The sequence below is a fragment of the Sceloporus occidentalis genome, unplaced genomic scaffold (assembly GCF_023333645.1).
Source record: "Sceloporus occidentalis isolate IW3139 unplaced genomic scaffold, rSceOcc1.0.p SCAF_50, whole genome shotgun sequence".
In the NCBI taxonomy this organism is placed as follows: domain Eukaryota; kingdom Metazoa; phylum Chordata; class Lepidosauria; order Squamata; family Phrynosomatidae; genus Sceloporus; species Sceloporus occidentalis.
The window spans coordinates 4,485,118-4,511,959 of NW_028317030.1; the positions used below are offsets into that span (position 1 = coordinate 4,485,118).

The window sequence follows — 26,842 nt, forward strand, 5'->3', positions numbered from 1 at the left end:
CCCCATCACCTCCCATGTACCCTTAAAGTACCGGTGCTGAGTTTACCATTCCAGCCCGGTACTGGTTAGAAGCTGTATAGGTGACCGTGCCGTCCTATAATCCTAAACCCAACATCGCCTTGCTGCATTGTACTCTCTCTGTGTCAGGGACCTGCATTGGGACTCTCGGGTGGGTTTGGCTGGATGCCTCCGTTGATGACATCCCCGTAGCTCGTTCTTTGTATGGTTTGACGCGTTTTGTCTCTTTTGGGCTTTTTTCCTTCTTGTCTGCCCACGCGGTGAGCCAGATTTTTGGTGATTTTGGCTAGACCTTGATAAAAAAAATCTACCCAACCTTCAGACCCCTGGACCAGCCTGCCGCTCCTTAGAGCTTTCCTTAACGGCCCCAGGCCTAGGGTCCATCTATGAGGCAAAACCTTACACGGGGGGAATTAACTCATTGATTCTGCCCCCATTTTATAGTGTACTGTACCTTTAAAAGCACTCTGGAACGCGATGCTTATATTATGAACGCCATATCTTCGTTTTTGTACCATCGTTCGGTGTCCTGTTTGTTTTTTCCTGCAGCTCTGATGACTTTCAATCGCCTGAAACAATAATCCATAGATCCTTTCCTGCTCTTTGTATTCCCCCCAAGCCCCGCATTCTGCACGTGTTGGCATCAAACTGCATTTTCCACTTTTTTTGGGGGGGTCAACTCCTCAATTTTTTTTGAAATCACTGCGATTTAACCTCTGGGAGTCAGCGCTGGAGGATATCTCGTCCACCACTTCCATATCTAACGAAAGAAGCCACTAAAAAACATATCAAAGGGTTTCGGTGGGTCTCGCCATAACCAGCGGCCATTTGTGTTTTTTTTAACTTGGCAAAAAAAAAATAATACAGAAAAAATTAAATATTTACTTATAAGGCATTAAAAATATAAATAAAGCAAAAAAATAAATATAGTATTAACTTCAGCATTTCCATACAAAAGGGTTATCCCCAGGAGCTTTATTAGCTTAGGGCCCCAAAGGTACTTTATTGGCTTTGGGCCCCCAGGTGCTTTATTGGCTTTGGGCCCCCAGGTGCTTCATTCGCTTTGGGCCCCCAGGTGCTCTATTGGCTTTGGGCCCTCAGGTGCTTTATTGTCCCAGGGCCCCTAGTGCTTTATTGGCCCAGGGCCCTCAGGTGCTTTATTGGCCCAGGGCCCTCAGGTGCTTTATTGTCCCAGGGCCCCTAGTGCTTTATTGGCCCAGGGCCCTCAGGTGCTTTATGGGCGCAGGGCCCCTAGTGCTTTATTGGCCCAGGGCCCCCAGTTATTTCAGTGCCCTCTGTGACCCATCCCCCACTCACACTGTGCAGCCGAGGTGTCTCCGGCTCCCTCTAGCGGCCGCCGCCTGACATTGCGCCGCCGAGCAGCTCCTGCAGTCTGTCACCGGCAGCCCCGGCCGACTCAGTCCCTGCAAGATGGCGGAGAGCGAGAGCCTGGAGACCGTCACCGAGCACGAGAGGATCCTGCAGGAGATCGAGAGCACCGACACGGCGTGCGTGGGGCCTACCCTGCGGTAAGATGCCGGGCAGGGTGCTACGAGGTGACCGGGGGGAGGGAATTCCCTTCTTATCGCGGCCCTTCTTCCCAACCTGCACCGGGGGTGGGTGCTGAAGTGACAGCTGCCCTGGGGGTGGGTGCTCTAGGTACTGCAATGATAACTGCCCCGGCGTGGGTGCCGTAGGTGCTGCTCTCCCGGGGGTGGGTGCTGGAGGTGCTGCTGTTGCCCCCCGTACCCCCTCGGCGGCTGTCATCCCACGAAAGCCTCATTCACATCACATGTCCGGTTATATATAATATTATATGTGAGATTATATTATATATCGGATTATATTATACGTCATATTATACATGAGATTATATTATATGTGAGATTATATTATATGGGATATTATATTATACGTCATATTATATTATACATGATATTATATTATATGTGAGATTATATTATATGGGATATTATATAGCGTGATGCCGGCTCCATCAGCCAAGGGATATCCCTCGTTCCGCTGATCCCGGTGAAGAACCCGTTTATCTGCAGTGTAATTATTTTATTTGCTGAGGCTGCTGATTATAAAACGTTATTATAAAGTTCCTGTTTTGGGGATATTTTGGTTTGATGGCTGATTTCTGGTTATCGGTTGGGGAAGCTGTACGCCCGCGTCCCGGTTGGGGAAGCTGTACGCCCGCGTCCCGGTTGTTGAGGCTGTACGCCCGCGTCCCGGTTGGTGAGGCTGTACGCCCGCGTCTCCGGTTGGTGAGGCTGTACGCCCGCGTCCCGGTTGGTGAGGCTGTACGCCCGCGTCCCGGTTGTTGAGGCTGTACGCCCGCGACCCGGTTGTTGAGGCTGTACGCCCGCGTCCCCGGTTGGTGAGGCTGTACGCCCGCGTCCCGGTTGTTGAGGCTGTACGCCCGCGTCCCCGGTTGGCGAGGCTGTACGCCCGCGTCCCCGGTTGGGGAGGCTGTACGCCCGCGTCCCCGTTGGCGAGGCTGTACGCCCGCGTCCCAGGGGGAGGCTTTACGCCCGCGTCCCCGGTTGGGGAGGCTGTACACCCGCGTCCCCGGTTGGGGAGGCTTTACGCCCGCGTCCCCGGTTGGCGAGGCTGTACGCCCGCGTCCCCGGTTGGGGAGGCTTTACGCCCGCGTCCCCGGTTGGCGAGGCTGTACGCCCGCGTCCCGACGGCCAATGTCGGCGTTCATTAACTTGTGACATCAGAAGTAGACCGGGGGACAGGGCCTTCTTCACCTTGGAACGTCGGACCACAGAAGGGCCGTTCTGCCCCAGCTCTGCAGCTGCAGCTTCTCCCCAAGGTAGGCGCCCCCCCCCAATTTCCCTTTAAAATCATGCCGTGTCTGATGCGCTTTATACGAGACCCCTGCTTTCGGGGGGCTACCTGGTTATCCGCTATAGGCAGGGTATACGGTGATTGTGTTTTTGCAGGATGTTCACACGGAGAGAGTCCCAGCGTGGATTCACAGCTCCGTGGCCACATCATGTAAACAGAGTAATGACACGGATCCGTCTGACACGTGATCTGTGTGTTATCCTAAGGTTGCAGTCCCGCAGAGCGTGTTTATGTTTCAGTGCTGGGTGTGGACGGAGGTTTGGTAACAGATGAGTCACGGAGCCGTTTCTCCAGCCCGCGCTCTTCCCCGGGCATCAGCGCTTTTGGTTTTATGGTCAAGTGATATGAATGCATACAAAAAAAGATACTTATCACCTTTGGGAGAAGCTGCAGCTGCCATCCTCCAACAGAGCCTGATCATTCTCCCCACTGATTGGCTGTTTGAAGCAGCCAATGGCAGGAAAGCGAAACAGGACGTGAATTAGTTAAAAAAGCAATCGCATTGAAGTATACAGCCTAAAAGGAGAGAAGTACAGGTAGTCGAATGGTTACTGAAACAGAGTAAATGTAACGGATGATATAATCTATACAATGCGGAGAGAAACAAGATAATAAATAAAATAAATAAATAAACAGTGATAGAAAAAAAACAAAACAAGTGAAGTGAACAAGAAATGGAACAAAATAAAAATGAAATGCAGTAAAAAGTCCATAGAGGCAGGCGAAGAGTTAATGGCTGAAGCTTGCAAGCAGCAGCGTAATCAAGCCAATCATCATCCTCATCATCCTCGTCATCATCATCCTCGTCATCATCATCATCCTCGTCATCATCATCATCCTCGTCATCATCATCATCCTCGTCATCATCATCCTCGTCAACAATCGTGTTCCATATTTTATAAGTGTCCCAGAATAACGAATCGATCTCGTAACGCAGACGGGTGATCTACTAATGAGCCCTTTTATGAGCAATAATAACCCTTAAAGTGCCGGCGTCCTCATTTACAAGCAGTAATGAGGCTCCGGGGCAGATGCTTGTTGGCTTCCCCTCCTGATAAGAGAGTGGCTTTAGCTAGCCCCCTGACACACACAGCTAGCCTTTACTGGATGGGGTATATTCACTAAGCCGAGAGTTTCCCCAACTTCGCTCCTCGTTAGTAAGCGGTCAGACCTAGTGAGCTGGATCTCCGTAAAGTATAGCTGGACCCCCCCCCCAAAAACAAATTACGGACGGTTAATCGATAGCCTGGAATATGAACATCCCGGCCGGCAGCGCTCTGACGGCTGATGACTCCGCACCGGTCAGTAGATGATTTAACTCGCCGGTCACACTCCTTGGTTCGGAAGAATTGTTTAGCTAAGCGAAATAAAATATAAGGTGGGGGGTGGGCGGGGGTTTGGTATTTGTTATGGTCTGGAATGTATATGGCACACCAGCCATTATTCTATATATTATGTAATAATATTACATCCAAACCATCCCCACCAGCTGGACATCTATACGTAATGTGACCAACTGCTGTGTCTCGGCACATGATTGGAGCTTTTAGGGCCCAAGCATTCCTAGATAGGAGGGGCATCGGGGAGGAAAAAGGGATTTTTTTTTTATTACATTTGTCGCAGCACCGGCCCCCGCACCGAATACGTGATTTTCCGCATGGAATATAAACGCGTTTTCCCTTTAAGGCGTTCGCCGGGGTCCTCATTGCATCTGCCGGCGTGTGACTGCGAGCTCGTGGGAGTCTCGGAGAAGCGCTCTCACTTCCAATAGCGATTGTTAAACCCTCCTGGCAGCTCGCGCCCTCTAATTCATCCGATGAGTTTATCCGGCTTTCTACCCCACAAGCACCCGGCCCAGCGCCGGCCGGCCGGATGATGGGTAACTCATACAACGAGCTCAGCTGGGTCTCTTCTCTTATTATTAGTATCAGATTCAAAATAACTTTCCCAAATGTTGTGTTTTTGTTTTAAGACGTTCTCATTTTTACGTATTAGCCGCTTGTATGAGTTCTCGCTCTGACTCCTTATCATTCTGCCTGTGGGGAAACAGGAGAATGGCTCAGTCTTAATCACCTAGCTGGAAACTCTGACTAATGAAAGTCTATGGAGGAACGGGCTTCATTAGCATTGCCGTAAAGCATCAGCTCAGTGTGGTGTCTGAGCCGGGAAAGTCACCCAAAATATCACATGACTGCCAGCAACGGCGGCTCCGGGTCTACAGATAAAGGGAGTTTATTGGAATAAAAACAGCACTGAGGGGGTTATTACTGTATACAGCGGTGGGGGGGTTATTACTGTATACAGCGGTGGGGGGGTTATTACTGTATACAGCGGTGGGGGGTTATTACTGTATACAGCGGCGGGGGGGTTATTACTGTATACAGCGGCGGGGGGGTTATTACTGTATACAGCGGTGGGGGGTTATTACTGTATACAGCGGCGGGGGGGTTATTACTGTATACAGCGGCGGGGGGTTCCAATTGCTGAATGTAATACTTTTGTAAGTAATACAGCACTAAAAACACCATTCTTAGTACCCCTGAATGTCCGAAACCACGGCTAGAAGTCATGCAAAATTTTATCTCATTCATCATTTTTACCTGGGAACTCTTTATTTGTCATGTGACCCAAAAGCAGCCGCTGATGTTGGTGCTAAGTTTCTGTTTCCATCGAATAAACCCTCGGAGGAAAGGATAAAAATGACAGATCTCACATACTGGGAGGGGATGCAGAAATGTAGACGTTGCACAGTATTGTTTCTATTGTTTGATATAGCACCATCCTATTCCGCAGCGCTGTACACTGGGCCGTTTGCGTGTCTCATCCACGTGTCCCGGGAGCTCTGAACTCGTATGTTTTGCTTCGCGGCGCGTCGCCGGCCGTAACCTCTATACTAACGAAAGGTTCCTGCGCGGGACAATAGTGTACAATATACAGAGGAAATGTAACCAGAATAACTTTCCTTTCCCGTTCGGCACGTAACAACAACTCCCATCACGCTCTTACATCATTTAATGTACTGAGCATCATTAGAAGGGCCAAAGGCTGATTGGACGACCACAAGTTCCTTTACCCTGTTTAATGGTGAGGTTCATCAGTACATTATATATATATATTATATTATTATTCATTGTTTTATATAGCGCCATCAAATTCCATAGCGATGTACAACGGGTAGACAGGACATAACAAGTAGTGGTAGTACTTATGTCCTGTCTACCCATTGTACAGCGCTGTGGAATATGATGGCGCTATATAAATCATTAAATAATATAAATTTGCCTTACTGTCATTAAATTGAGCAGTGTTTCTCGTCGGAGGATTCTTGTCCAGCTGCTGCTTGACATCAGGAACGTTTACCTGTGCACAGACAGGCCAGTGCGTTCATAGCAATTGGCAAGTGTGTAACCCCTGTGTGGCTGATTCTAGCATTGAACTTGGTGATGCCCCCTACTGGCTACTTTGGTATACATTCCGGAGTCCCTGGAGCAATGCAATGTAAAAGGGGGGCTTCAAACACAATGTTCATGTAGTAGATGACAGGACGTCCCCCCCAAAGTTTCACTGCCAGGTTGGGGGGCTCTGTCATAGGGAACCTTAAACCCAGATGACACGGCTCATGACGATGCATTGATGACCTCATAAGATGCCACAGTGTCATCATGTGTGAACATCAAATGAGGTTTTCTAAACTGTTAATGGGGAAGTGATGACTTTTCAGCTTTTAGCATAACTTATGTTTTTTTATTACAAATCCATACATTTTGCACTTTTGTTATTTAATTTAAACCTATCGTAGCGTTTTGTGGTTATGGAAGCTGAGAAAAAAAAGGAAAAGGTGGCAAAAGTGTATTAAAGGGGCAGTCCGGTGTCCGTGAACGCTTCTCCCGCAGGGTGTTTAGCCGGGGTTTGAGCAAAAGGGGCCAATGCATTCTGCAGAATCCCCCCCAAAAAGGGACCGCACGGGAATTTAAAGGGGCCACGCACCTATCCTATGCATTAAAGCGCACACGATGGCTGGCGCGTCCCTTTAACGAGTTGATGAATGGTTTGGGTGGATTCAGGGATCGTCGTCTTATGTTCCCATCGGCCCGTTGCTATGGCGTTTGTTTTCCCTGCGCAGGATATAATTATGATGCATATCAATTATTAAATTGTTTATTACTGAGATGCGAATGAATTACCGCAGGACAGATGCAATCTTTAGGAGGAAGCCGGTTGAGCTGCTAACGTTACCAAACCCTCGTAGAGGAAACGTTTCTTCACTGGATTACGTTAAGGAAGTCGTTGCTCGTGTCTTCAGGTGCGGTTCCTCTAACTGCTGTCGGATAAACACTTTGATCATCCTCAGCCGGCCACCAGAAAGAGGGCGGTCGCTGATGTATTTATGGGGGCTGCTGCCCTAGGTCTCGGCACCCCCTACCACCACCTTCATGCCCCCCCTGCCGGTCTTCTATGTGCAGAGCGCCTAGGAAGTGAGGTTGTTAGCCGACGCTCTATGTTGGGTCATACCCGAGTCCGGACTGGCCATCTGGCACACTGGGCAGACTCTCCTGTGGCAGCCGCTGGCTCGATTCTCCAGTCCGCGTACCATGTGAGCATAAAAACAAAATATACCGCCGCGCAGGTCCAGCTGTCGGCCGCACTTACAGGCGGCTGCCGGCCTTAAAGTGATGAGGTGTCCTGGCGCCCTAAGACCGGCAGCTTTAGACGTTGGTCTGCAGAGACCTCCGCGGTGTAAATGGGAAAGCCTCAAGAGCCATCTATGATCTTTCAACTGGCCGCTATGGCTGCTGAGCCCTTGGACTTACCGCTGTAGAACTTCTTGGCCCACCTGGCGTGTCCCTCGTGTCCCTTATCGTAAATTGCTTGTTTAGATCGGCGGAAACCCCGATGAGGGATCGCGGTTTTCCGTGCATCTCAAGTTGTCAGAGATCGAAGATCTGAGCGTATTTTTTCAAAAAAATTTGTGCAAATAAAAAAAGCTATTTACGGTTAACCAAGTCGATCCTATATTTATCCCTTTTTATGACCGGTTTCGCGGGAACCACCGTTACTGGCCGGGATTCTCACGCCCTTTACAGGATCACCCTTTATTTATCTCTATATTTACCGTTATACTTATATTTATCCCCAGAACTTCTATTAATAACGTGTTTCAGGACTGTGAGCGCAATCCACCAGGGATCGAATGCCGTATTCATTCTTATTACTGGATTTATCATCTTTGTAACTTGCATTCAACGTCTGTAGAGAAAGATACGTCCTTAGCGGACGTTTCCTTGACCTCTTATATATAGAAATGGTCCCTGGCGGCACCCATAGTGCACTTTGTGCTGTACTGAACTCCACTTTCTGCAGTGCATTCTGGGAGTGGAAGAAGATACAATCACATTACGGTCATCGGCCTACAGGGGCTGGCAGGACAATAACCGATTTATTCATCTATGCTGCCCAGTTGGGTCGTCTTGCCGCCATACTTGGCGACTCTCAGGGTTTCGCTCCGGGGGAAGCACCACTTATTGCGGCCCGCCCCACTCCCCGCCCACTTTCCCTCCCAAATGGGTGTGTCCAGCGATGTCGACGAGACCGCCCACTGATGTCAACATGGCCTCCTACCCGCATTCCCAGATACCCTTGCTGGATGCACCGCGCATGTGAATGCACAGGTATTGGGGGTGCGAATGCCCCTTATGCTAGAGGCAGGGCTTGGGATTGAACCCTGCAGGCCCCCGTCCGTGCCAGTGGCACTCTAGCCTGCTGACGTAGAAGGGGCATTTTGAGATATATTGTGGGTTATCCACAAAAAGTTTTTTTAAAAATGTGTTTTTTGACCGTAGGATCCAAACGGAGCCTTCTGATTCCATCCATCCATTGGTTGCTATGGCAACATGACTACTTTTTGGAATCTGCACTTTTGGAATTTCTCTTCATAAATAAGCGCGTGTCAGACGGCTCACGGGGCTTTAATCCATTCGATTTTGTTGGGTAAAATCCCGATTTGTCTCCGTAATCCATGGCTGCCGCTCCACGCGTCGCTGCTTCCTCTCGTCATGGATGGGGGGGGGCAAGTTAATAGCCAACAACATGAGCAGACCCTAAGAAAACACGAAAGTGGTCTTTTATTGGCTTTTTGTTATTTCAGCGGCCGACTGTAAGAGATAAAGGAAAAGCTCGGTATCTGGGGCCGGCACAATGAGACCGGAAACGAGGAAATCGATCTGCAATGTGGAGCTCCAGATAACCGAGCGGGGGCTTTGGGTAGAAGCGCGTCCGTTGGCAGACGTCGGTATCGCTCCGGCGGGGGGGGCGACGACCCCACTCATAGGAAGCAATGTTAACAAGTGAACCGTTTCCAACCCTTTCCTGTCCGCAGTAACAGGATGCTATTAGGGCTAAAAACACTGAAAAAGCACATTTACGGAAAACGTCGGTGGAATTCAAAGCCCCCCCCCCCCGTTCCCCAGAGACGATAAACCTCCGAGGAGCTTTTTATTATTCTGCTTTGTTCTTGTTTTTTTTTTTTTTTTTTTTTTTTTTTTGCTTACGCTGCCTACATTAGTATCTGGAAAAATAATAACTCAGATCACGCTCAGCCTTTCATCGATAGCTAGAAGGGATGCAGCGTTTAGTCCAATCACAGGGTGAAGGTTATGTCTCCATAAAGGTGGGTATTGATAGTGTTTGGGGGGGATTTCTAGGAGGTGGAACAGTGTGGCTGCCGGCAACCATCCATGACCTTAACGTGTTTGCCTGCAGCAGAGGGACCCTCCAGATGTTTGTCGGGGGTCTTACTTTATGTTTAAAGGGCCTGATCTTGGTGGCATCCCAACCATACAACCATTAAAACTTCAGGGAACCCGGCTATTAGGCAAAGCCAACCTACTCCCGTTCCTGAAAACTAGCGAATGCCCCCCCGATACCTCCCGATGACCTCATATCACCAAATTACCTGATACCCAGGGGCATCACCGCTTCCTCACCTTTTATCCATTGTACGGCAAAATAATAATAATAATAATTGTGTCAATAGGGGGCGCCACCATGAAGTCAAACACTTACCCTCATGCCTGTTTGGCAATATTATTGGCACCATTGCTGGCCAACTACTACATACTTGATGATCCTGTATTCATTATTAGGGCCGTGGAACCCTTACACCCATCAAACATTCTAAGCTTCTAGAAAAGAGGGGCATTGGGGAGGAAAAAAAGAGAAAAAATGGATTTGGGTCCTAAAGAGGGACTCTTCCGTCTTGTAGAGGGACACATGGGAGGTGTGATCTGAGCAGCGGGACATATGAGGTTTGGTTGCCACCATATCTTGGTGAAAAGCTTTCTTTGGTGAAAGCATTAACTCTTTCATTGCCAGAGCGAAGTGTTTGGTTAACTCCCGTCCTGTGAGGCTGGCGGAGGGCTGGCGTTCCGGTGCAGGGGAGGGTATTTTGGCTTTTCGGATGCCGTTAGAAGGGTCGTACGATCGTCCCCCCCGTTCTGACGTCTTGTTGCAGTCCAGCATTGTTCTTCCGTGACTAATTTTCCGCTGACCCGGGGGCTGATTTGGTGTCCCCCGCTGCTTTGGGTAATGTCTGCCCTGTAGTGAGATATTAAGAATTGTGTTTTCTGGCGGCTGAATCACAGGAAACACCTGGCCACAATCTGGGGGGGGAAAAAGAATGAAAACCAGAGGTGGGTCGGAGTTGGATTTTTGGGGCAACATCTGCGGAAACATTAAGTAACCAAGCGGTTTAAATAAAAGCCATCGCTTTGATTTATGATTGCGGGAGGGATGTCCCAAAAACGCAGCCTTGTGCCCTAATTATCCAAACCGATGCTTTTATTACTAGAAGCTGACGCTCCGTAACCAGACGCTGTAAGGTCTTTTTTGCTAAAACTTACGGCATAAGAAATGTCTCAAAAATACATATTTCAAAAATAAGTTGTAAAGAAACAGGACTGCTATAGGGGTCCCCCGAAGCATGAGACCCATCCAGCCCCCGTCTAGTCGCCCGTTTTTCCCAGCTGTTAAGACCTTAATCAACCTCGTCTTCGATTCAGGAGCCATATGTCTATCCCATGCATGTTTAAATCCCCTCACTGTATTACCCTCTACCGCTTCTGATGGGAAGCTGTTCCACTTATCTACTACCCTATCAGTAAAAATGGTCTGTTTCTGGACTATATGAAAATATCTCCGGTTTCCCAATCATTTGGAGACTATTCATACATTTAAAGGGTTAAAGGGAATATAATTGGCACAGAAGCCATATGCCTATCCCATGCCTGTTTAAATTTCCTCTGTGTATTAAAAATGTTATCGTTTATGAAGTTGGTGGGGATCTCGGAAGTTTGTGTATTGAGTCGGTGCTGAGGTCTGGTTTGTGTCGCTATATGCCGGTTAGTGGCGGGCTGCCCAGGGTAATAGACAGTGAGACTGACATTGCTCTGCCTTTTGGTGTCCGAGGGTTAATATTGATATTGCAAAGTCCTTGAAATATAATTTATTAAAGTAATTTTTAACTCTGGTTTTATATATATATATATATATATATATATAATCCCTCTAATTGTAAGATCCTTTGAGCAGGGCCCTCCTCACCTGTTGTCTCTGTAAGTCATATCATTATGTGATATACTACTTGTTATGTCCTGTCCACCCATTGTACAGCGCTACGGAATTTGATGGCGCTATATAAATCAATTAATATAAAATAATAATACTAATATATTTTCTAGTGTTAGACTGCCCCCTTGTGGACACATTCTGTATTTTCACACGTTGTCCGCTTACAATCGGCTTTCAAAGGAAAATCTGTGGATTTCATAATCTCTGTGCTTTTTCACCAAGTTTTAGTCCTTTTTCTATCGTGCAAATTCGTTTTTTTTTTGCCCAAACGCCTGAGTGATTAATACGTGTGATGCCCTCATATTTATAGTCTGATAGTTAACAAACTACAGGAGGAAAGTTTATTACAACGGAGGAGAAATATTAGAACACAAGGCCATCATCTACAACTAGAGGGTCTGAGGCTTAGATGGAATGTCAGGAAGCTTTACTTTTCTGAGAGGGTGGTAGATACGTGGAACAGCTTCCCAACCAAAGTGGTAGAAGGCCAGTCCTTTTAAAGCATTGTAGCCCTTCCAGTAATAGAGGGGTAAGTGACACGTTGAACTGTAGTGCCCTGTACATATCCATATTGTGCATAAGGGGTTAATGTTGTTTTCCTTTTTGACATTTTTGAATCCTTTTAATAATACAGGATCATTTTACGATGCGATTAGCAGCCCCCGACAACTTGCGCCACAATAGGACACGTTATAAATGCAGAGCTTCTACAATGTTGGTACACAAACCTTTTATCTAGGGGGATTAAGACGCAACGAGCCAGCGTGACACCGGAAATCTAATCCATCGGATTTAATTAAACCGTCCCGGTAACGAAGGTCCTTCCTATCTGATTGTGATGTTTTATTGCGCTCCCAACGCGGCGAGAGCGATCATTAAGTAAACAGAATGCGGCGGCCGTGAATAGAAGACATTGTAGCGCCGCTGGCCTTTATGGTCGCTATCTGCGGTGACCTGCTGGCGGAACGAGCTTCCGCGCTCGCTTTATGAGCCGTTTATCGTCGGGTTGTTTACGGTGCGAGCCGGAGATATTTGGGCCGCCCGCCGTAACCCCCAAGGATTATCAGCGAGCTGGAAAGCAAACACTCTCGTACGTTTTTATCGACGCGATTAATATTTCTGATTTTTTTACGACCAGTTTGTTCTGGGAAATAAGACCTTTTGGTAAATAAACTAAAACAAAAGACCTTTTTTTTAAAACTTTTTAAAGAACAATGCATACAAAAGCTGCGCGGCCCCTTTAAATTTCGCTGCTGTTCATTTTGTAATTGCATGGGGGGGATTCTGCAGTGATACGTGATATACACACCTAGCTCTGACTCGGGGAACGTTGCGGGCAGGGGGTCTGTTCAGAAGCCCCCTCGATGATTTCGATGGGAATGCTTACCTGACACTGATTGGCTGCTTCAAGTTAAAGGGACTGCTTTGGGTAGATTTAGTTTCTTATTTACTTGTCCAGGCTACATACGTCCACTTAGTGTCCGCACCTCTAGGAACGCTCTCTGAGCACTTCGTACATTGAGCGGGGGCAGGCTTGGGGCATGGGTCATGTCTGGCCGGCAAGAATTGACCCTGTTGGGGTAGTGTGTGTGCCAAAGAAGCATTTTGGATGGATCCTTCCCGTAGTCTAGGTGGTGGTAGAGTCATCAACATTAAATGACTAAAGTATATGCAGCAGGGAATATTATGGATTTATGGGGGTTTATTCACTAATGCAGACAAATTTGTTTTCTGGCCCTGGGTAATGCATAGTCCAGTGAATAAGCAGACTTTCTAGTAAAACCATTGATTAAACTATACATTACGCAGGGCCGCCCAAGCTTTTCTTGCAGGGGACGCTCACTGTGGTCAGCCCTTCCCAATGCATTGTGTATATGGCAAGCTGGAATGAGAAACCTCTGGAAGCTCTCTGAGGTCTATTCACTAAAGGGAGAGTTGTCAGGAGAGTCTACGGGAGACTTGTGGTTCACTATTCATTATGAAGGGCCAACACTCAAAAGATTGAGCTGGCCCTGTATAAAGCATATACGAAAAGGGTTACGAAATCTCACTGATTTAACTATACATTTTACTGGATCAGCCAAGCTCATCCCACACCGGGGGTTGAACCTTCATAATGTATAGCGAATTTAAGGAGCTGAAACACAACTCATCCACAAACTCTCCCCAATGCTTAGTGAATAGACCTCAATGTTTAGTGATTAAACCCCATGCTACACTGTGGGGTCTTTGTACAGTAGGCTAAGACCTCACCTAAGCATTTGCTCTTAATGCTGTTACCTTAAGCTTGGCTCTACAGCTCTAATGATTCTATATTCATACATATATATGTTTGACACTGTTTGTTGTAAAAACTGCTATTCTGCTTTATTTTCTCCTTGATGGCGTTGAGGTCATCCACAAGATGTTCATTCCTTTTTTAAAGAGCTGCAGAATTATCTGGGCAGCGTGGAAGGTGTCTTGCTGTTTTATCATTTATATATAAAGCACATAGAAAAGGTGACACAATGAGAGGCCCGGCACGTCAGAGGGCAGAAAGCTAGAAATAATTTCTTGTCTATGTATGTTTTTTGAATGGTGTAACTATTTGATAGAAGATACATTTATAGATGAGCCTTAAGAAGATCTGGATATTCACCCGAATTCAGCAGATCCAAATCATGCAGTTTGTGATGTGACCACAAGATGGCGCTCACAGTATGCCTTTACCTTTAAATGCAGGAGTGGATCAGATGAATTATTATTATTATTATTTATTGTTTTATATAGCGCTGTCAAATTCCGTAGCGCTGTACAATGGGTGGACAGGACACAACAAGTAGTGTGTAACATAACAATTTGACTTACAGAGACAACAGGTGAGGAGGGCCCTGCTCAGAATGATTGCAAAGCATCAGCTGGGGTTAAAGAGACAGTTTAATGTTCCTGACGCTCTCCCTATAGAAGAATGTACATTAAAGTGCTCTAACCCTAATATGAATACTTTCATATGTATTCTTCCAAAAAGAAAAAGACAGAAGATGCTGCTACAGCTGCCCTCCTCTTCTGTGGTCCAACCATTCTCGCCACTGATCGGCCGCTTTGAAATCAGTGGGAGCGCTTTCTGTGTATGTGCCACAGGGGTCTGAAACATAGCCATCCTTCCCGCGTTCCCAGAGCCAGCGATGGAGGCGACGGGCGTTGAGTGTAGGGGGATGTGTTCAGCCAAACACATCTCCTGTACAGATCTAGCTGGAGAGTGGGGAAAGAATCCTGCCCCGTACATTTGCAAAAGGGACAAAACAAAAATTAAAAGGGTCCACAAAGCTTTCATATGTGTTAAAGTGCGTATGGTGGCTGGAGTGCCCCTTTAATATGGATTGTGCCAACTGAATATAGTGATATTACTGGCTAATATTTACTTAATTATATTATTATTATTATTATTATTATTATTATAAATGAACCAGATTATTTTGTTATCACATTATTTTAGCTTTGATGCCCTAGATGGAATTTATGTTTGGTAGACTATACTGAAGTTTCTCAAGCACCAATGATGTTTTTCCCCCCCAGAATGTGCTAGACCGTTGAAAAAAAGAGACACAATCATTCCACGAAAGGTGGCACCTCTCATGTATAAAAAAAGACAAAATTAACTTTAATACCTGAAGTGCGACATAAGTAAATATAAAAGGTGTAATTTTGTTCATAAATAGATAATAAATAATTTCTGTTACACCCTGCAGGGGGCACTATAGTCATTCCTTCATTACATTATTATTATTTATTGTTTTGTATAGCGCCTTCGTATTCCGTAGCGCTGCACAATGGATATAACGAGTGGTGTATAACGTAACAGAAACAGGTGAGGGGGGACCTGCTCAAAAGAGCTTACACTCTAGAGGATAATAATGTATTTATGTATCGCCAGCAGATTCCGTGAAATAATTTAAAATCACGCACAATAGCAAACTGGCAGAAAAGGAAAAGAGGGTCCTGCTCTTGTGAGCTTACAATCTAGTTGGTGTATTGTTGGGAAACTCCCACGAAACATTGTATTTTTACTAATATCAGATTAAAAATTAGTTTTCTAAAATATTCTGGTGGTTATGTTTTTCTTTTCTAAAACGTTGTCGTTTTTGCCCCAGGCGGCATATTAGCCAGTTGTATGTGTAGCCTCCGCTGTGGACTCTGCTGGAGCCTGAACTGGTGGCCGATGGGCAAACGAGTGTTTATTAAAAAAAATCTGCAGAAATGAGAGTTCCTCTAATAATTCGATGTGAAAACTAAATGGGCGCCCGGCGCTTCTTGTGCTTCCGCAGCTCGGTGTACGATGACCAGCCAAACGCTCACCAAAGGTTCATGGAAAAGCTGGACACCCGCATCCGAAATCACGACCGAGAAATCGAGAAAATGTGTAACTTTCACCACCAAGGCTTCGTGGACGCGATTAACGAGCTCCTGAAAGTGAGGGCCGACGCGGAGAAGCTGAAGGTACGGCTCGCAGGACTCTTTTCGGTCTGGGTCCCGGCTCTTTCCCTCCCCTCGCATCTTTTCTTGTCTGTCTGGGTTTGGGGTAAAGGAGCCGAAGACCACCAACAGGGTCTCGGTATTTCGCCCCCCTCTAAACGTAGACATTTAACCTTTAACATTTTGGGGTGTAACGTAACGGACATATAAATCACGCCAGCTGAATTTAAGTTTGCGTGTTGGGAGAAATCCGTTCAAACGCGTTATTAAATACAGTAGAGGACGGGGAAGCGAATTAATGAAACCAGTAGTTACCCCGCCAGTGTAATATAAATCGCCCCCCCCCCCTAAATAGGGTATAATAAACCGAGAATGGATCGTATGGTGATTGCCCTCTACTGGCCGCGGCCACTCAGTTGATTCACCAATCACAGAGCTGCTCCAAGTTTTAAATGGAAACTGGAGACTGCAGCTTAATGGGACAGAACCACTTGGAATTGCGTGGGGGGTTCAGGAGAATCCTCTGATACGCATTTGCCCCGCCTCCTACTCCCCAACCATTTCTCTTTCACGTTTACCAGCGTTGGCTCGGCAAATGCAGCCGGCGGAGGGTCCGTTTGGACCCCAATGCACATGTGAAGATTTCGATGCCACAGTCAGACCACGGAGGAGTGCAGCCGCAGAGACTCGGGAATTAAATGAATCCTTATTAACCCCCTTCGGCAGAATATTTATAATGTGGACAGCCATTAAGGTTCGTTAACGATCCGAGCTTTTCTTCTTACATCAAATGGCTGAAAATACCAACTAGGATATTCGCTGCTTAATGTGCTTTAGATGTAGTGAGAAGATGAGCAGCCCTCTATGTAGACCTCAAGCAGAGTCTGGGATCGTCTGAACTTGACAGCGAGCCATGAGCAGATGCCTGGTGGGCAGCAGATGCCTGGTGGGCTGATGGCCGCAGGTGCCTGCCCCAGATCTTCACCGCCACTCGTGCAGCAAACTCCTTACTTTAGTTCGGTTCACGGACCCTCACGCAGCCAAAGTGGAAGAGCATGTAGCGTGCGGCTGCACGTATTCATCGGACGCCTTTACCTATGTCATTAAGAGGGTCTTTTTAAAAAAACTCCAGCCTAGATTGAGGTCTAAGCCGGTAATTGTGGAACCTTTCTATAAGCATGATCAATCACGTGTAAACGTTGGGACGTCCAAGTTTAGTGAATAGACCTAATTGTATCGCTGCGTTTGTTCGGACCCGCCGTCTCTTAGTCAATGCCCCCGCTTGTTTCCAGACCACACAGAAACTTATATTCAAAATATCCTCTCTCTCTCATTAAGACGTACGGGGTCTTCCGCTACATTTGTTCCATGTAGAGTTTTTCGCAGAGATAGAAGTTCCCCCCAATAAAGAGAACGTATGGAGCCGCTCGGAGCTCCACAGTGGGACAATCTGTAACGTTCTCACGAGAAGCTCTTTTAGAACGCAGGTGCCGAGACCTTTATTTCCTCTATCTTACGTAAACCAAATACAATTTTTTTGGGTCCAAAAGTTGCTGCCAAATTGCTCTTGGAACCTTCTCGATGGAAAGAACGCTTCCAAAGGCACCTGTTACGTGCTTGGCGTTGGTCATAAACGTGGTCACCACCAGGAACATTATTTGGCCTTCACAGATGCGTCCGCGGTTTACGCAAAGGTCACACCGCCGCACCATCTCATTTAGCTCTGTTTACACGCCTCCGACACGCATAGCGCCTCGGAACCTGCGATTAGAGACACATTATATAAATGATATTCAGATAACGAGACAAAGCGCGGCATCAATGAGGTCACTGACCGTCTTTGTTTGGGAATTAATGAGATTTTTTAATACGACAGAATGCGCTTCCTTATTACGGTGACCTAATGAGCCACTTGATATGTGGGAAAATGCGAAGGTCGCGGCCGCTCTGCACCTGCGGCCTGGAAATATTGTGACGCCGCGGCCGTTTCCGCGTTTGATGTGAATCAGCCACCCAGTGTTTGCGTTCAGCAAAGTATGAATGTTTAATTACAAGAAAATGCCATCGCCGTCTCGGGCAGACAAAGAGCCGAGGACAGAGCTCATTGAGGTTATCAAGAAGGGACCAGTGGCCAATTGGGTCAGCGATTTGGATTGTTTGACAGACCCGCAGGAACAAGGAAAGTTCAAAAATCCCAAGTAAATTTGAGAAGTTTGCCACGGAATCTGTCAGTACGGGCTGTCAGAAGTAATTAGACTTAGCAGAAGCCCCCCTTTTGTGGTGAAAAGTTCAAGTTCAATCTGTAGAGTTAATTGGAATTTGCATTTCTTTGTTGTTACCTTCTCACGAGTCATGATCTGATTACAAGGGTGAGCAGCCACATCAGGGAAAGGGGAAAAAAAAGCCTATTTCTCCAACAAAGTAACCCAAAAAAATGCCTCCTTTTTAGGTGCAGGTTACCGATACCAACCGAAGACTCCAGGAAGCCGGGAAGGAGGTGAGGAAACAAACTTTTTTTTAAGAGGGCGACGTTGTCAACGTTTCTCAAAAATGCCTTAAAAAAATATATTTTCTTCTCTTCTAGGTGATCGCTAAAACCGAAGAAAGTATCAAGTGTAGAATTCAGCAAAGAAACATTGCGACGGTGATTGATAAGCTGCAACTGTGCCTTCCAGGTGAGCTTTTAAAGCCATGAATGATCGAGCGTTAAAAGGCTCACTGACCAGCAGGGTGGCGCTGTTTCAAATTCATTTTATTATGGTGACAGCTAGGGTACAGACTGGACGTAGAGGAATTTTTAGTATTAATATGTGAATATGAATTAATAATTATCTATAATATATCAATTATTAACTATACACGAAGGGGGGCAGTGACGTTCACTTTTAATTCTTTTTATAAAAGATGTTCTTCAGCGTATAAAAAGTACAGTATTGTTCCAATTTTAGGCTAAACCCTTATTAAGAAAATGTAAGGGATATTAAAAGGCTATAAAGTATAGGGCTACAATACAATGCTTTATAATAATTTTAACCCCCTTAATTCATGATGTACCCTCTAACTAAGAATTGATTCAAGGAGAAATCCGATTGCCTCTTGGAGTCAAGAAGGAATTTTTTTCCCCTGATGGCAGAATTCAAAGTAGCTTAATTAGGGTGTTTTTGCCTTCTTTTGGATCAAGAATAGGAAGGTTGGGTAGAAGGGTTGAACTTGATGGACTTAGGTCTTTTTTCAACCTTATGAACTATGTAACAGAACAGGGCGGAACTAATTGGATCAGTTTGTGTTGTTGGGGGACGCATTACTGATGGACCGCGTCATTTTATGGCGCTTAGCAGCACAGGAGAGGAAAAACGCATATATATATATATATATATATATATATATATATATATATATATAATCCCCAATTATAGCCCACACCCGATGTTGTACTTTGAGAACGGCCATCTTGCTGCTGTATTAAGCACCGACTTCACACAGGAACTAACAGGAACTTCCTGTTCAGATCAAGCTCTTCAACAATGAAATATGGGAAATGGATGAAACTTTGAATGACCTGCATTCCCTTTGGTGATGTCAGAGCTAGAAAATCTAAATCTGAACAAAAATGCAAATGTAGAATATATTTAGATACATAATTAAATAAAATAAATGTAATATAACCTTTTAAATAAGTGATTTTTTTCCAGTGCAAAAGGGCTTTATGTAATAATTCTCCTTCCTTCATTCATTCATTCACTCGCACAGAGCCTCTTAAAATACACTTATGAAGACCCTTATGGTTATTCTATGTATATATATTTATTTATTTATATATATTTATATATGCAGTATGTATATAATGGGGGACGTGGTTGATGGCTGTTCTCTCGATTAGCTCTCTACCCCCGGCTTGCTTTGTGCTCCTGAGGCCATGGAGGGGAACGTATTCATTAAACACAAAGCGATGACTGACAGGCCCTTTGTAGTGAGAAATGGCAGTTTGCGTGGCCAGGGGCCGAGTGCCGTCAACTACCTGAGGTGACCATGTCTAAACCAGGAATGGACTAGCAGGGGCCCTTTTGTTTGGCCACAAGGGGGCCGCTATGTGGGGCTTTCAACCTTTTTAAATTAATAAGCTGCCAGCTCAGTATTTATATTATATCAGAGCCTTGGTGGCCACCGGGAGCAGCCATGTTGCCGGCAGACATAGACCCCATTCCTGCTCCTGGGGCACAGAAACGTACTTGAAAGCCGTATCAACTTAGGGCCCAGTTCCCCATCCAATCTTGACTTGTCATGTTAACCCTCAAGGTCTCCTCCAAATTAAAAAGGGAAAAAAGCCCACTCCTTGTTCCCCGAGACCCCGGTGTTTATTACATAACTGTCTCTTTCAATGCAGACAGAGATCGCAGTTAGTTTTGGTGATTGACATATTTTCAGGATCAGCTGTGAAACCACACAAGAGTTCAAGACCTCAGAAGTCCCTTCTTCATGTGAAATAACAGGAAAATAATATTGAGCTGGCCTCCTAGTGAGAGTAGTATGTTTAGTAGTAACAGTCCTTTTCTTATATTTCCATTAAAAACCGTTTCTGGAGCTCGGTCTTTTCTGTTTACACTAATTTGATGCAAATGTCTTTTTTTGATTCAAATTTTTTTAGCACTGGAAATGTACAGCAAACTAAAGGAGCAGATGAGCGGCAAACGGTGAGTCTATTCTTTGTGATAAATTAAATATTAGTAATAAACATCTTTTAGTTCACTTTTTAGCAGGTTTTCCAAAGGAAGACGTATATTAAAAAAATATATAAAATAAGCATTAATTTATAGCCTTGAAAACGGAGCGCAGGAAGTAGAATAATGTGGGAGATTCCTTTGAAAGTCGTCTCACTGATTTAATTATACATTATACAGGGCCAGCTCAGCCCTTCCTGTAAGAAAGCAATCTTAAGGTATAAGAAGCACCACCAGAGGGGTTAGGTATCTAAATAATAAAATAGGATGCAGATAAGTTCCATGCGCAGAAGTGATTAAGGAAAAAAAATATGTTCTTCCTTGAGCATAACCCCCCAGCGCAGTAATATAACCCCCCCCAGAGCTATATACAGTAATATAACCCCCCAGCGCTGTATACAGTAATATAACCCCCCCAGAGCTGTATACAGTAATATAACCCCCCAGTGCTGTATACAGTAATATAACCCCCCAGCGCTGTATACAGTAATATAACCCCCAGTGATGTATACAGTAATATAACCCCCCAGCGATGTATACAGTAATATAACCCCCAGTGCTGTATACAGTAATATAACCTCCCAGCGCTGTATACAGTAATATAACCTCCCAGCGCTGTATACAGTAATATAACCCGCCCAGCGCTGTATACAGTAATAACCCCCAGCGCTTTATACAGTAATATAACCCCCCAGCGCTTTATACAGTAATATAACCCCCCAGCGCTGTATACAGTAATATAACCCCCCAGCGCTGTATACAGTAATATAACCCCCAGCGCTTTATACAGTAATATAACCCCCCAGCGCTGTATACAGTAATATAACCCCCCAGCGCTGTATACAGTAATATAACCCCCAGCACTGTATACAGTAATATAACCCCCAGCGCTGTATACAGTAATATAACCCCCAGCGCTGTATACAGTAATATACCCCAGCACTGTATACAGTAATATAACCCCCAGTGCTGTATACAGTAATATAACCCCCAGTGCTGTATACAGTAATATATCCCCCCAGCGCTGTATACAGTAATATAACCCCCCAGCAATGTATACAGTAATATAACCCCCAGCGCTGTATACAGTAATATAACCCCCAGTGCTGTATACAGTAATATATCCCCCCAGCGCTGTATACAGTAATATAACCCCCCAGCAATGTATACAGTAATATAACCCCCAGCGCTGTATACAGTAATATAACCCCCAGCGCTGTATACAGTGATATAACCCCCAGTGCTGTATACAGTAATATATCCCCCAGCGCTGTATACAGTAATATAACCCCCAGCGCTGTATACAGTAATATAACCCCAACGCTGTATACAGTAATATAACCCCCAGCGCTGTATACAGTAATGTGATACTTTGGGTGACTTTCCCTGATATGCAGCCGTGTGAACGCGTTATATTATGGGCCACAAATTACCGCTGGTTTATAAAGAAGAGAATACAATATTCTGAAAACACGTTTCTGATGCTTGGAGTATAACTTTAGCAGAAGTTCCAGTTTTGAAGTAAAGATTTTGTGCTGTATCTGTTAATCAGTCTGGCAGATGTTGCTGGTAAATGGGGCCATTTTTCAAATACTTAATGAAGAGTTTAAAAAAAAAGCTTTTTTTTTTATCTAAACAGCGTGAAATGTCATAAAAATATAATCATAGAAGATAAAATATTATTCCTTAATATTTCACATAATCTCAAATAACGCAGGGAAGAGTAATAAGTCGGGTCCGTGGGGAGCACAGCTGGAAGTGGAGAATAACCGTCTCTTCCGAGCTCATTAGTATCTCCTTCATCTATCATCCCGCGTTACAAATTAATTTACCGCCTTAAGCAGCGTGACGACTGACCCCGTGGCAGATCGGCCCCATTCGGCCCCCGTCTACTCTGCCCGTTTCTCCTGCTGTAAAGACTCAAACCTTAATCAGTCGTTGGTCTCATCTTAGATTCAGGAGCCGTATGTCTATCCCATGCATGTTTAATTCCTCTCACTCTATTAGCCTCTGCCACTTCTGCTGGGAGGCTGATCCACTCATCTAACACCCTTGATATAGCGCCACCATTTTCCACAGAGATGTACAATGGGATTTACTATATTTGCTCGATTATAAAACAACCCCCCCAAAATGTGAATATTAATTTAGGAAAAAAAGAAAAAGCCTGAATATAAGACTACCCTATAGGAAAAAAGTTTTATTAGTAACTATTAATTCAGATGTAAACAATTTTTTCATATTAAATAAAAGCTATGATTGCGAAAAATGCATTATTTTCTTTTTATTTCCTTTTATTTGCCAACCTCCCCACCCCCAGTTATGCACATCTCCCCCAGGCCTGCCATTCTGCCCCCAGATATGCATTATACCCCCTATATGCCATTCTGCCCCCGAATATGCCTTATACCCCCTATATACCATTCTGCCCCCAGATATGCCTTATACCCCTATATGCCACCCCCCCCAGATATGCCTTATACCCAGTAAATGCCATTCTGCCCCCAGATATGCCTTATACCCCCCAAATTTTGTAACTGCAGTGTGTGTGTAGAGATTAGAGCTTTAACTTCCATTAACAAAATACACAGTACTGGATGATCTACCAGAGGACTCATAAATGGCTTTTTAGGAATAGCCGTGTGGCTGTTGGTGTGTGTGTGTGTTATTTTACTTACACGTAGAACACGTGAGACACAGTTAGGCACGTCCAGACCATTCCATGTGCTTACGTTTCTACTCCCGGGAAAGCAGGACTCGTCAGTTTTTGCGAGAAGTGTGGGTCTCGTTTGGCACCGACCTCCATCCGCTGCTCGTAGAGCGGAAGACCACGCTATCCATGGCACGTGATGATCGGCCTCGGGACGTTTCCCTTCTCTCCCCGGGTCTCTGAGACATAACACTATCTCAGCAGTCTAAATACAGAGAGAGAGAGAATACGAAAAGAGAGAGTGAGAAACTCACACAACAGAGAGAGAAAAGCATACATTCAGTTTATCGGTGTATCAGAATTCCGGTGGTGGGGATTAAAGTTACTCTCCCAACCCTAAGCGTGGCCCGCTTAAATAAGACAGGGCACGGCTTAATGCGTTCTGCGGCGGGTATATTTACACTATTGCCGTATATTTCACACAATGATGTATGGTCAGTTATTTAATATCGAATACCCACGTTCGCTGGGTAAATCCTGCCCTGCAAGTGACCTACAAACCAAGGAACGTCCCCAAGCTCCCACCGGAGCGGATGTTGAAAGGGCAGAATATATATAATTAACGAGGGGCCGGGGACCGGCTTTAAATTGGATTATGCTAATTCCGCTTTCAGTAACAGCATTCAAAAACCTTCCAGATGAACCAACGGTGTTCCGATAAGCTGATTTGTAGAATTTGAATAAAAAAAAAAAAAAAAAAGGCATTTATGCGATTTCTTTTTTTTAATGCCGTTATAGAATTATCTCCCGAGAGGTCACGGCGCGTGAAGCGGGAATTTGGATAAAAAAGAATAATTCTGAAATAAAACCTTTTTTCTAAGAAGGTTTAATTTTTGCTCTTTTTACACAAAACCCACGCGTTTTACGCGCTCAGTGACCATGTTATTTTTTTCTCTCTTCGTGCTGCTTTTATCCCGTTAACCAGAGACAGGATTTAAAATTCCCCGTTTGAGGGCAAGGAGGGTGCGCGGCCCGTTGCGTTTAGGATTGTTATTTAGGAGTGCGCAGGGCGGCCCGAGGGTTCCTGGTACACCAGGCGGGTAGCGCTTTTGGTATGGAGTGGTGGTGGTGGGGGGGTAAAAATATCTGGGGGAAATATTAATTCTGTAACGGCCTATGTAGTGTCCTGTAAACACGCAGATCTTAATTAGTCCTTTGATCTCGTCTTAGATTCCGGAGCCATATGCCTATTTAAGTTGCCCCGCTGTTGCTTCTGCCGGGAGGCAGTTCCATGTATCAACAACCTCCCAGTAAAGTAAAAATCCTTTCTAACGTCCTTTCTAACGCTCTGCATCTTTCTCTACAGATATTACTCTGCTCTGAAGACGATGGACCAGCTGGAGAACATTTATCTCCCCAAAGTTTCCCAATATCGTTTTTGCCAGATCATGGGTGAAAATCTGCCCAAGTTGCGAGAGGAGATCAAAGAAATCTCCATGTCGGGTCTCAAAGACTTCTTGGAAAGTATCCGGAAGCATTCAGATAAGATAGGCGAGACGGCTATGAAGCAGGTAGGTGCCCAATAGACCTTCTTACTATAATAAAAGTGCTGAACATTCACGCTTATCAATAAAGTTTATTCAAATATTTTAAAGCGGCATTTTCCCAATACTTTTACAGTTCTATATACCTCACCTATGGCGTTCAATAAGCTATATATATGTATATGTGTGTGTGTATATATATATATATAATATATATGGAATTTGACTGCAGACAAGAACCATTCGGCCATTTCTTTTTCTACTGTAAACACACAAACTTTCCTCAGTTCTTGGGCGGCCATCTTGACTTCTTGTTTCGGGAGCTCAAATCAGTTCTGACAGGAAGTGTCACAAAAGCTCAGTATGGAAAATGTTAATTAAACTGCTTTTGCCACATTTTGCTATGTGTTATTATGATTATTATTATTACCATAAGATAGAATATAAATGTAACATTGGTGTTCTTGGTAGAGGTTTTTTTATAATGCTCGCCACATGGTTTCTATACGGAACTCGTGGAGAAGTTTGGAGGTGTGTGTGTGGTTATTGCGTTTCCAAAATGGCGTCCTTCAATCATTGGGCCTGTCTTTCCATGTCGTAATAATATTATAATTCTGTATCTTTCTTTATAAAACGTAGGCACAGCAGCAGAAAATCTTTCACATTGCGCTGCAAAAACAAACCAATGACAATTACAACAAAAACACGTACATCATCATCAACGGCCATGTATCCGAAGCGGAAAACCGATTCAAATCAAAATGTCAGACGCCTGAAGATGAAGACGCAGAGGAAGAGGTAAAAAAAAAACCCTTGAAGATGTCTCAGGACGCTTCATTTGTCATTTATCTAGTATTATTGTAATCTTTACCAAAAACAGTGAATTTTCCCGTAGAAAATATTTGTCTCTGATCCTTACATTAAATCGCCCCATCGTTATGTTAACTGTTTGAGGAAAGGGATGTTTTCGGCATATTGGGTATGGGGGGTAAGGTGAACCAATGCAGATAATGACCTTACTTCTTCTTGCATTGATCTTTATTTATATATATATATATATATATATAATATATATAGATGTAATGTATATGTATGTATATATGTATATATATGTGTATATATATATATATATATATATATATATATATATATATATATATATATATGAAACATAACCATGTTTCTGTTTGTTTTCTCTTTCCAGGTCCTTAGCGTTCAGGATCTGGTGGATTTCTCCCCCGTATACAGATGTCTTCATATTTATTCTGTCCTGGTGAGTATGTTTCCAAACCCTACCGACATGGCAGATGCTGCGCTACAGTACGCTATGCACCTGTCCTCTACACTTTTATTTTGGAAAATATATCTCTTTAAAAAAAAAAAAAAACTCCATGTGTCCATCACCGCATTCAGGTCCGAACAAAATAATATAAGTAAGTATTACGTATTCGTCCTTTACCGCGGCAATAACGTAACTGACCTTTAGGCTGGTTTTTATTGTCCATTAACCGCCCCAAAATTGCTGTTTTTTTCTCTCAACCGTCTCCGCAAGTCTCGCAGTGCTGATTCTCCTGATTAGTCCCGTACCTTCATAAGAGTTGTAAATCTTCTAAGACCTGTTTTTCTTGTAATAAAAATTTTATAGCGGTGTCATAATGATGAAGAAGTCCGAGTTTGGGAGGAATAAGGGGAATTTCGAATGCAACGCTAGCAAAGTTTGACTGGTTTGATATACTGTACGGTGGCTGAAGAAGGAGAACATTATGCAGGAGGAAGCCGAGACGTACAAATCAAGCCATTTCCACCAAGATGCACAAAGCATAAATCTCTCGGCTGTTTTTTCTCCCTAAGAGAACAGAAAGTACAAAAAACTATGGAAAACATCTTTATGATACTAACCTTCTATGAAGGGTGGCTTTAGAGTGGGCTGGTGGAACCCAAGCCACAGATACTTCATAATCATGAAGACGCAGGTC

General features: G+C 44.7%; 1 protein-coding gene across 2 annotated transcripts in view; it reads left to right on the forward strand.

Moving 5' to 3' along the window:
* The first annotated feature begins 1,449 nt into the window (after nt 1–1,449).
* LOC149288678 (exocyst complex component 6-like) overlaps nt 1,450–26,842 on the forward strand; it is an 82,614-nt gene continuing 57,221 nt past the window's right edge. For both annotated transcript variants that reach the window (XM_089491471.1, XM_089491473.1), the window contains exons 1-8: nt 1,450–1,547; nt 15,807–15,978; nt 18,404–18,451; nt 18,539–18,629; nt 20,600–20,645; nt 24,689–24,893; nt 25,506–25,664; nt 26,071–26,139. In XM_089491471.1, the coding sequence (XP_089347597.1) occupies nt 1,450–1,547; nt 15,807–15,978; nt 18,404–18,451; nt 18,539–18,629; nt 20,600–20,645; nt 24,689–24,893; nt 25,506–25,664; nt 26,071–26,139 (888 nt within the window). The remainder of the gene's footprint in view (nt 1,548–15,806; nt 15,979–18,403; nt 18,452–18,538; nt 18,630–20,599; nt 20,646–24,688; nt 24,894–25,505; nt 25,665–26,070; nt 26,140–26,842) is intronic.